General features: G+C 36.6%; 1 protein-coding gene across 1 annotated transcript; it reads left to right on the forward strand.

Annotated features, from left to right (window-relative positions):
* The first annotated feature begins 8,123 nt into the window (after positions 1-8,123).
* On the forward strand, positions 8,124-9,126 carry LOC109212726. Its single transcript, XM_019376396.1, has 3 exons — positions 8,124-8,604; positions 8,674-8,915; positions 8,980-9,126. The coding sequence occupies exons 1-3, from the start codon at positions 8,124-8,126 to the stop codon at positions 9,124-9,126; spliced, it is 870 nt and encodes a 289-aa protein (XP_019231941.1).
* The last annotated feature ends 1,568 nt before the right edge of the window (positions 9,127-10,694 follow it).

The raw sequence follows: 10,694 nt of genomic DNA on the forward strand, positions 1-10,694 counted from the left end.
ACATGCTTTTCAGCTTTTTCAGAACGAAATAGACAAACTCAATAAAACGCAGTATAATACTGCGAATTACATATTAAATTTATCTGAAACAAAGCAGTGTTTTCACATGCTTTTCAGCTTTTTCAGAACGAAGTGACAACTCAACAAAACGTAGTATTATACTGAGATTTACATATTTAATTTTTCTGGAAAAAAAAAAAATATTTTTCATTCATTCAAGCTTTTGAACAACGCTTTACAGCTTTTTAAGAACGACAAGACAATTGATAAAACACATTATTGTACCACGCTTTACATATTTAATTTATTTCATAACGAAATTTTTTTTTATACCACATTCTTGCTCATGTTTACTAACACCCATACCTCAATATTGCTCCAACCATATCAAAATATAACGTTAAAAAATAAGATGTAACAGGATTGTGGAAATTTATTTTATTTCATATATATTGAAACAAACAAAAATACAGACATGTATTACAAAAAATAATACCAAAATAAAGGACTAGGGGTATCCTTGATAGTTGGGTGCATTGGACGAACTTGCACCAGGATTACCACCGGCACGCACACCACCTGAAGGACATTTACGACGGTCATGTCCTGTTTGAGAGCATATGCCACATTTACGCGCATAAACGGACTCACCAACATCCATTTGGTTCCGTATACGCGTTCTCTTTTGCACTTTCAGCTTGCGCAAATAGTCCTTGTTACATACCAACTTAAAAGGTTCCGGCGGCCAATAATGCTCAGCACCTAATGGATGCAACTTCCCACTATACGTGTCTACGTATGCAGCAACACTGTATTGCCTATCAATATAGTTTGTTGCCCCATATCCAACTTGTTGAAAGCACTTCAACGCATGTGCGCACGGCATGTGGTAGATAGTCCATTTCCCACATGAACATAACCTTCTATTTTCATTCACCGTCTGTAGATTATTCCTACAGTGTCTGTTGATAGCGGTCTTAACTTCAAAAACACCCCGTTCATGATCATACTGAAGAAATGAATGCCACTGTGCTCGCCTCCTGTACCTTTCAAATCTTCTCATGGGTATTGGCATAAATTCAACACCCCTGTCCATCAATGCCGATGCAGCTGCATGCCTTTCAACAAACCTCTATGCACTCTGTTTGAATGTCATGCGGACCATGGCAGTGATAGGCAGTCCACGGGCAGACTTCAGCCGTTGAATGACTCCGACACGTTTGTAGTGAGGGATCCCCATCGTCTGCCGCCATCAGCATGCAATGTCCACATGTGAAGCTCATGTTGCATCAACCAAATATAGGCTCGTGGTTCTATCTGCCGGATCGCTTCCATGCGCCTCGTGAATTTGCACTGCTGGTGCTCAGTTGAAGCCATCCACATTAAGTCATGCAAGGCCTTGTCAGGAAATTTCTTCTGGAAATTGGCCTTCAGGTGCCTCACATAGTAACGGTGGTATGCATATGGTTCATGCCATTTAGGCAAGTGACGTACAGAACTTAAAATACCACCATGCCGATCAGATATTAGACAAATACCTGAACGCTGTTTGACAATGTGCTGCTTCAAGTGGTTCAAGAACTGCGTCCACGTCTCTTCACTTTTGTTGGCACAAATGGCAAAAGCTAGTGGAAATATTTGTCCGTTGGCATCTACTGCAACTGCAATCAAAAGCTTAATATCATACTTTCCATAGACATGAGTACCGTCTATGGAAATTACAGGACGGCAATGCACAAAACCATCAATTGCTGGTTTAAATGACCAAAATACATAGTTGAATATATATTCCGGTCTGTCCGGACTTCGCTCACTCCTCCATTCAACAACAGTCCCGGGGTTAAAGTGTTGCAGTGCGGCCATGTACCTGGGCAGATTTGAAAAAGACTTATCCCAGTCGCCATAAATAAGTTCAAAGGCACATTTGCGACCGAGATATGCCTTTCTTTTGGTTATAGTACAACCATACTCCTGGTGGACGGCCGTAATACACTCTTTAATCTTGAACCTAATGGACACTTCCAAAAATGGAATCAAGACAAGGGAAATCAAGTCCACATCCAAGTTGAAGTGATTCTCATTGAATGTGTCCATTTCACATCTGTGCTCGCTAATAAATTTACCCACTTTTCACAAACCTGATTTCTTCTTTGTGGCACGCAGCATCCAGTGACAACCCATAAACCACCTATGGCATACAGCCTTGTATTTCTCCGTAGTTGACTCACTTACCGTCATCTCACGACACTCCCTTATACTGTAGATTTTTACAGCCCTAACTAGGCGAGCTTTATCGGGGAAATACATGCCCTTTGTAAGAACAGCTGGTCTAGATTCATCCCACATCACTGACCGTAATTCATCATCATCCCTTGTTAGGGCATCAACGTTAGGCATGCTTGGCAAATTATCAAGGTAGGGAATATTTCGCTCATGAAATGGCACGTGGGACTCATACACTCTTGGTCTAGCTGGAGGTGGAGGAACATGCTCCCTAGTTAGCTCAGGTTCAACATTCATTTCCTCCTCCTCGTCATCACCCTTATCATGGAAGGGTGTCTCATCCCCAGACTCATCCGCATTGTTGTCATAATCACTATCATCCTCCTGACTCTGCGCATCTGCCAAATCACGAGTAAAAACGTCGTCTATGGGCAACTGTGTGAGGCCAGGAGCTTCAAGAAGCTCATTTTCACTGCACAAAATGAACGAAAACCTAAGTTACCCAATACTCAGGAAAAATACTTTAGATATCGCTATATCACTTTACTTACAAATCGTATTGTCTTGACGTTTCATGATGGATATTTTCAGGTTGGTGATAACTCCCAGATGGACCACCGTGGTCCAATACTCCAGACCTACGCAGATTCCAACTAGGGGCGAGGTCATAACTTGTAAAATTCAAATCCAGACAGTACCCCTATAAAAAATATGAGTGTTAATACAAATCCAATTAAAACATGAAAAAAAAATCGCTAAAATTGAAGTTTACCAGTCGTCTTGTTGATTATATAAAGTGGAAACATTATTTTCTGGCTGCTCATTCGCCTATGGTGACAAGTTTAAATCAAGGCAAGCTCTTTCATCTCCAATCTGTCCGGCAAACGCTGCTCCAGAATAACCACCCGATGACCGGGGGTTATCCCTGCTATGCACGCCCTCATTACTAGGAACGTCTTCCACCTTGACGTACATTTCCAATAATTTTATTACAATAAATTCCCTGTATTCATCCGAATCCGTAAAAAATCTCTAAGAGTTTCATCATCCTCGATGTTAAACTCAGAATAATAAGCAAACCCCTGCGGAGTCACTGAATAAGGAAATCTACCGATTACTTTAAGGCTAACCGAACGCCTCCGCTCACTCATTTTTTTACGTAGCAACGATACCAATGTATCGTACTCCATATTAAGCGGCAATTTAACATGACACTGTGGAGGTGAGCTATACCTCACAGAGTTATTCTCCACCACAATCTCACCCCCCCAATACAGTGAAACCCTTATTTTTGGCACTTCAGACATTGTAAAAAATTGATTGATAAGGAGAAGAGAGAATAAACGTATGTTTGAAGTTTAAGTGTTGAATGAATTTTTATAAAATTGAAGCGCCTATAAATAAGGCAAGTCCGACCTTGGGGTGTACAATTTTTCAAAGTAATTCGTAGTATTATACTGCGTTTTATGTATTTGAATTATTGTTATGTCAGTTAATTATTTGTGGGGCCTAAAATCAGCCTATTTCGCAGTACTATACTACGAAATGTCATAAAAAATTATTTTTTTAATATTTCGCAGTTTTATACTGCGAAATGCCTTAACGGCAAAAAATCCGTTAAGCCAATTCGCAGTATAAAACTGCGAAATACCCATTATTGTATCTTTTTTTTTTTAACATCAAAAATATATTTTATGTTCAAAAAATTGTTAATTAAGTTTTGGACTCGTCTTGAAATATAATAAGATTGAAACTGGAAACTGAATATATATATATATATATATATATAAAAGAAAGATTCCGTCAGAATTGGATGTGGCCTTAGTTAGTAAGGTGACCACTACACCACAGTTAATACGGTTACAGTGGTGGTGCTGGTCAAGGTCATGACGTAGCTGATGCTTCTCAAAATAGCGATTTGGTTTCTTTTTTTACTCTCGTTCCTTGAATCGGAAAGGTCAAATATTTTCGCTAAGTTTTTTTCGCTAGTCCCTCACTTTCAAATTAGTTTTAGTCTGTTCTAAAATAAATGTTAGATTTTTAAATTTGGAAATGATTTAACTTTAAAAATTTTATATTTTATCTATTTAACCCTTAATGAGAAGTTTTAATAACCGCATAAATATCATGGCTCCATCAAGTTTTTATCCCTTAAGCTTTTAAAATCAGAAGTTTTAAAAGTCTTTTTCTTTTTTCTTAAACTCTATGCCGAGTCAAACTACCTCATCTAAATTGAAACGGAGGGAGTATTATTTTTTGGCTGAATAAGGATGCATGTATTATTGAAAGTAGAATGACAAGCTTTAGAGATAGCGACGGAGGCAGAATTTTTGCTAAAGAATTCAAAAATTAAAAAAGATTATTGCTAATGGAGATTGAATCAACGACATTAAAAATGTTTTGAACCCCCTTTAACCACTACGTTATGCTTTTGGACTATGTCATGCGGGTTAGAAATATAATATATAGAGATAAAAAACCGATTTTGCTTTATATATACAGTGTAATTTTTCGGCGAAGGTGGTTCGGGTGAACCCCTCCCGCCCCCTAAATCCGCCTCTGTTTAGAGAGTGATTGGACTGACTTTTAAAATGTAAGTTAAAAAGTCAAAACTCATATGTTGGTTTTTGACTTTTTGCTTATTTTTGTATTTTTCATGTCTAAAAGTAAGTGCTTTTAAACACTTTTTATCATATTCAAACACCACAAAAACCAAAAAAAAAAATTAAAAATCAATAAACACTTTAAATAAAGCAATACAAATACCCTTGAGATTTTAAAAGAGGAAAACTGACCGAGACGATTAAGTCTTTGCATAAAGTAAATAAAGTAGGTCAAGGTGGAAAATCCAAAATAGAGTCTTTGGTTCAAAATCAAAATTGCTCTTGATTTTCCAAAGTGAGCTAGTGCATTCGCTAAAATACTTTATCTGGCTATTCATTCACGAAATATATTCAAATTGTAATTTCTTTCATCTGGCTTTCCAAAGTGAGCAGAAAGTATGAGATACTTAGTGGGTGTTTGGTCATAAGAATTGTAAAATTCCTAAGAAAAGTAATAAAAAAATTTCAAGTAAAATAATAATTGAAAATTAAAGTTGTGTTTGAACATTAATACAATTTGGAACTGTTTTTGAATTTTTATGAGTGATTTAAAGAGAAAAACTTTGAAAAATAATTTTTTTGTAGTTTTTTCATATTTTCAAAAAAATTCAATATACAACTTCAACTGAAATTTAAAACTTTTATGACCAAATGATAGATTTCGGAAAAAGTAAATAAAAAAAAAAATATGGTCAAACGGGCCCTTAGAAATTGAAATGCAAAAAAGTAGGAGTAGTAAAACAGGAGTGTTGTGAATGAAAATTGAGTAAGAAATGGAGTGGTAAAGTAGGTACAAATTACTGGTCCAAATAGATGAAAAGATGAAGGTGCAGGTACAAATATTGCTGCTCGTGATTCGGAGGAGAGTTGACAAATAGAGGAAGCACGGGGGGCAGCAGGCAGGAATGGCAGAGGAGAAAGGGGGTCAGCTCTAAATTTTCAGCTATGGTAAAAAAGTGAAATATGGTAGAGCAGAGTTGCAGGCTAAGCTATAGTAGAGGTGGACCATCTATGAACAAGATAGCTTCGGGAAAGTGAAAAAGTCTGTTTGCTATACTTAGCAATCTTTCTTGGTTTTGGGCCTTTGCCACCTTCATTTATTTTCTACAGTAAAAAACGAGACATAAATATACACACAACTCAAGGCAAATCATATTTTCAAGGAAAATGGATCAATCTTGCTCTCCTACAACAACATTAACCATCCAAATCTCACAAGGGGATATGGAGAGGGTGGAGCGTACACAAGCTTTATCCCTACCTTCAAAATGCCAGAGAGGCTGTTTCTGATATATTATGTCGAGGAAGAGGCAAACTTGAAAATAAAAAACACTCAATTTTAACGCGGAAAACCCTTCAAATCGAAGGTAAAAATTACAGGATCACAAAGATACAAAAAGCTCTACTATAACAATAGGGTTACTAAAATTCTCCAAATTGGCTACAAAACAAGTGCCAAACATGGAGCAATAATAGCAACAAGAGCAACAACTAATCAATTGAAGAAAGAGGAGAATCCACAAAAACGAAGATGTTGTTCGAGGCTCGAAATCAGATGGTACGAGCCTACAAATCCGATCTCCGCCTTTCAAATCAAAGACGAAGATGTTACGAGCACTCGGTCAAAATATCAGCTCGATCCAATGATTAACGAATCAGATAACGTGATTTGAAGTTGGCTGGTCGGTATAAAAATCTGCAATAAACAAATACTTTTCTTCTCTACACTCTTGATGAAAGTTCTCTCAAAAACCACTGTTATGTGCTTAAGTCTTTCAAAGACTTGTACCAATGAGCATGAAATGATTTTCCAAGGTTGTCCTATTTATAGATTATGAGTGGTGCTTTCTCTTAAAGCCAAAATCAACTCTAAATAGGAATAAACACCGAATCCAATTCCGAATAAAAATGGAAACCAAAAGAGAATAAAATTAGGCCATTGGGCCTTTGACTAGACAACATGGGCATGTGCCCAACACGATAGACCATCCGCTCAGTAATCAATTTTGCTCTCGTAATATTAGAAATTGAACAACTTTATTCATTGTTTGATTTTTAATCAAATATTATTCCGTTAGAAAAATGTCTTCTTTTTGCTTTGACCCTTACAAAGTTCTAATCTTAGGATAATTTTAAAGAATTAAAAGGTTAAGGCTCTGAGGTGAAATTTAAACCTTTCTCCTTAAAGAGTTTGGACACATGGAGGCCACCATTTATACGTTGGACCTCCATTAATGATAAGACTAATATGAAATGATTTGCTTATAACAAAAAGAGTATGAATATACAAAAAATATAACGAAACAAAGAATTGAGCAATTTCAGTTAATGAAGGAACAAATTTAAACATTTTCGTAAGTATAAATTGTGGGTTTTGTTATTAATAACAAAAGAGGTGTGAATGGAAAATGGTGGGAAAATAAATAGAGGGCAGTAAAATTTTGAATTAGTTCAATTTACTAATGCACTTTGTCCCTCGTTGGAAGAAGGAAAGAAAATCTTTGTGTATATAGATAGAAGCTCATCTTCTAGCTCTTAAATAGTTAAGAAGAAGTGGTGCCTCGCGTCGTCGTCGTCGTCGCTCACTCGGTTCGCCTTCGGCTTCGGTCGATTGATCGGTCCATTCAATAGCTGAAGAGACACTTTATCATTGAACATGCACCTTTACACCTGTTGGGACTCAACCTTGCTAGCTATAAATAGAGAGGCTTAGCCTCATTTTCCACCACCAAAATCTGAAAATCTCTCCCCTCTATCTTCTGCATTGTTTTTCAAAGCAAAAACGTAGGCATTTTGTGTGATTTGCTCCGCCATTTGAGTTCGCCAAAATTCTATGATTTGAAGTGCCGCTATCACAGAATAGTTATTCCGTTCTATCCTGGGAGGAATTAATCCGCAACCTTGGGTATTGTGAGGGATTAAATTCCTTAAGGAAACACAAGAAACTTGGAATTTTCTGCTTTCGTTTTTTAAACTAACGTTTCTAGTTTTATGGTTTTTTGAATACAGAGTTATAACAAGCTTAAGGAATTTAACGTTTTATTTCTGTATTCAATCTTACTTTCTGCTTTGGTAGACTAAAATCTTATTGATTTTCTACTCCCGTTTTTGTAGATTAAAATCTTCGGATTTTCTATTCCAGTTTGAGATTAAAGTCTTTGTGACTTTCTACTCAATCCGAGATATAAAAACTCGGTTGTTTGTATTCGGTTTGAAGATATAAAAACTTCACCGAGATGCTAATTCTGTTTGTCAATTTCTTTTACAAAAAAATGACAACGAGTGTGGAACAACAGAATGGTTCTGTTGGGACTACTGCTGCAACGACAAATGCGTCTTCAAGTCGCACAACTCTTGCACCGGCAGAAAAGCCCGGAAAATTTTCCGGCATGGACTTCAAAACGCTGGCAGCAGAAAATGTTCTTCTATCTGACCACTCTCAGTTTACAACGCTTTATTAGTGAGGACGTTCCAGTCTTGGGAGAAGAGACTCTGGATAATGAGCGATTTGTGGTCACGGAGGCATGGAAGTATTCTGACTTCTTGTGCAAAAATTATATATTGAGTTGTTTGGAAGATGGCTTGTACAACGTTTACAGTGTCATGGAGACTTCGGAAGAGTTGTGGAACGCTCTTGAAAAGAAGTATAAAACAGAAGATGCTGGACTAAAAAAATTTGTTGCCGCAAAATTCTTGGACTTTAAAATGGTGGACAGTAAGTCTGTCATAACTCAAGTTCAAGAATTACAAGTCATCGTTCATGACCTCCTTGCCGAAGGTATAAATCGAATCAATATTTTTATTAAAGATATTGATTATATTATTAATCCTAAATTTATGATTGTAGTTATGATCATAAATGAAGCGTTTCAAGTTGCGGTATTTATTGAAAAGTTATTTCCGTTGTGGAAGGACTTTAAGAATTACTTGAAACATAAGCGCAAGGAGATGACGCTTGAAGACCTTATTGTTTGTCTACAGATTAAAGAGGACAACAAGGCTGCTGAGAAGAAGTCTCGTGGAAATTCAACAATAATGGGTACAAATATTGTTGAGGAAGCTTCAACGAGTAAAAAAGAGAAAGAAGTCGTCTGGACCAAAGAATTACCCAAGTAAGAAGAAATTCAAAGGTAATTGCCACAACTGTGGAAAGGTTGGACACAAGGCTACTGAATGTCGTGCACCAAAGAAGGACAAGAAGATAAGTCAAGCAAACATGATTGAGAAGAATGATGAAATAGATGATTTATGTGCCATGCTTTCAGAATGCAACCTAGTCGGAAATCCTAGAGAATGGTGAATTGATTCGGGAGCAACTAGACATGTTTGTGCTAACAAGGAGTTGTTTACTTCTTATGCTCCCGCTGGACCCAACGAGACAGTTTTTATGGCAAATTTCGCTACTGCAAAAATTGAAGGAACGAGCAAGATAGCTTTGAAGATGACTTCTGGAGAGATTGTGACTCTAAAAGATGTTCTTCATGTTCCTGAAATGCGGAAGAATTTAGTCTCGACATCACTTCTAATCAAGAATGGCTTTAAGTGTATTTTTGTTTCCGACAAGGTTCTAGTTAGTAAGAATGAAATGTATGTAGGAAAAGGTTACCTGACTGAGGGCTTTTTTAAACTCAATGTAATTGCCATTGATATGAATAAAATTTCAGCTTCTTCTTACTTGCTTGAGTCGAATAATTTATGGCATGAACGTTTAGGCCACGTCAACATCAAAACTTTGCGAAAAATAATTAATTTGAAAGTATTGCCTAAGTTTGAATGCAATAACTCGAAATGTCAAATATGTGTGGAATCAAAGTATGTTAAGCATCCTTATAAGTCAGTTGAAAGGAATTCAAATCCTTTAGACTTAATTCACACAGATATTTGTGACATGAAGTCAATACCATCTCGTGGTGCGAAAAAGTATTTCATAACTTTCATTGACGACAGTGCTAGATATTGCTATATTTACTTATTTAATAGTAAAGATGAAGCAATTGATGCATTCAAACAATACAAAAATGAAGTTGAAACGCAACTAAACAAAAAGATCAAAATGATAAGAAGTGATAGGGGCGGTGAATATGAATCTCCGTTTGAAGAACTATATTTCAAAAATGGTATTATTCACCAAACAACTACCCCTTACTCACTGCAATCTAATGGAATTGCGGAAAGAAAGAATAGAACGTTAAAGGAGATGATGAATGCCTTATTAATAAGTTCTGGTTTACCTAAGAACTTGTGGGGGGAAGCTATTCTTACAGCTAACCGAATACTGAATCGAGTTCCCCATAGCAAAACACAATCCATTCCATATGAAAAATGGAAAGGAAGAAAACCCAACTTAAAATATTTTAAAGTGTGGGGGTGTTTGGCTAAAGTGCAAGTTCCTAAACCCACAAGGGTAAAATTGGACCAAAAACCGTTGATTGCGTTTTCCTAGGATATGCAACAAATAGTAAGGCATATCGTTTTCTGGTTCATAATCAGAGAATCCCGACATTCATATTAATACGGTAATTGAATCGGATAATGTTGAATTTCTTGATAATATTTATCCGTATAAAATGGAATGTGAGTCATCTAAGAAAAAATCTAAGCGACCTCGGTAAGAAGCAAAGGAAAGTACGTTTGATGAGGAAAATCCAAGACGTAGTAAAGGTCAAAGGACAGCTACTTCCTTTGGACCAGATTTTCCGGTATTCTTATTGGAAAATGAGCCTCAAACGTTCAAAGAAGCAATGTCTTCCTCGGAAGCACAATATTGGAAAGAGGCAGTCAATAGTGAGATAGAATCCGTATTAAGTAATCATACTTGGAAATTGGTTGTTCTTCCTCCGGGAAATAACCTTTGGGTTCTAAATGGAT

This window comes from Nicotiana attenuata, unplaced genomic scaffold (genome assembly GCF_001879085.1).
Source record: "Nicotiana attenuata strain UT unplaced genomic scaffold, NIATTr2, whole genome shotgun sequence".
NCBI classification, from domain to species: Eukaryota; Viridiplantae; Streptophyta; class Magnoliopsida; order Solanales; family Solanaceae; genus Nicotiana; species Nicotiana attenuata.

What these genes read in the sequence shown, in the direction of transcription:
- LOC109212726 (XM_019376396.1), top strand. Translation starts at nt 8,124, where the DNA reads ATGGTTCTGTTGGGACTACTGCTGCAACGACAAATGCGTCTTCAAGTC. An exon ending in TCATGACCTCCTTGCCGAAG is followed by an intron (nt 8,605 to 8,673) that starts GTATAAATCGAA and finishes TTATGATTGTAG; the next exon opens with TTATGATCATAAATGAAGCG. An exon ending in GTAAAAAAGAGAAAGAAGTC is followed by an intron (nt 8,916 to 8,979) that starts GTCTGGACCAAA and finishes AACTGTGGAAAG; the next exon opens with GTTGGACACAAGGCTACTGA.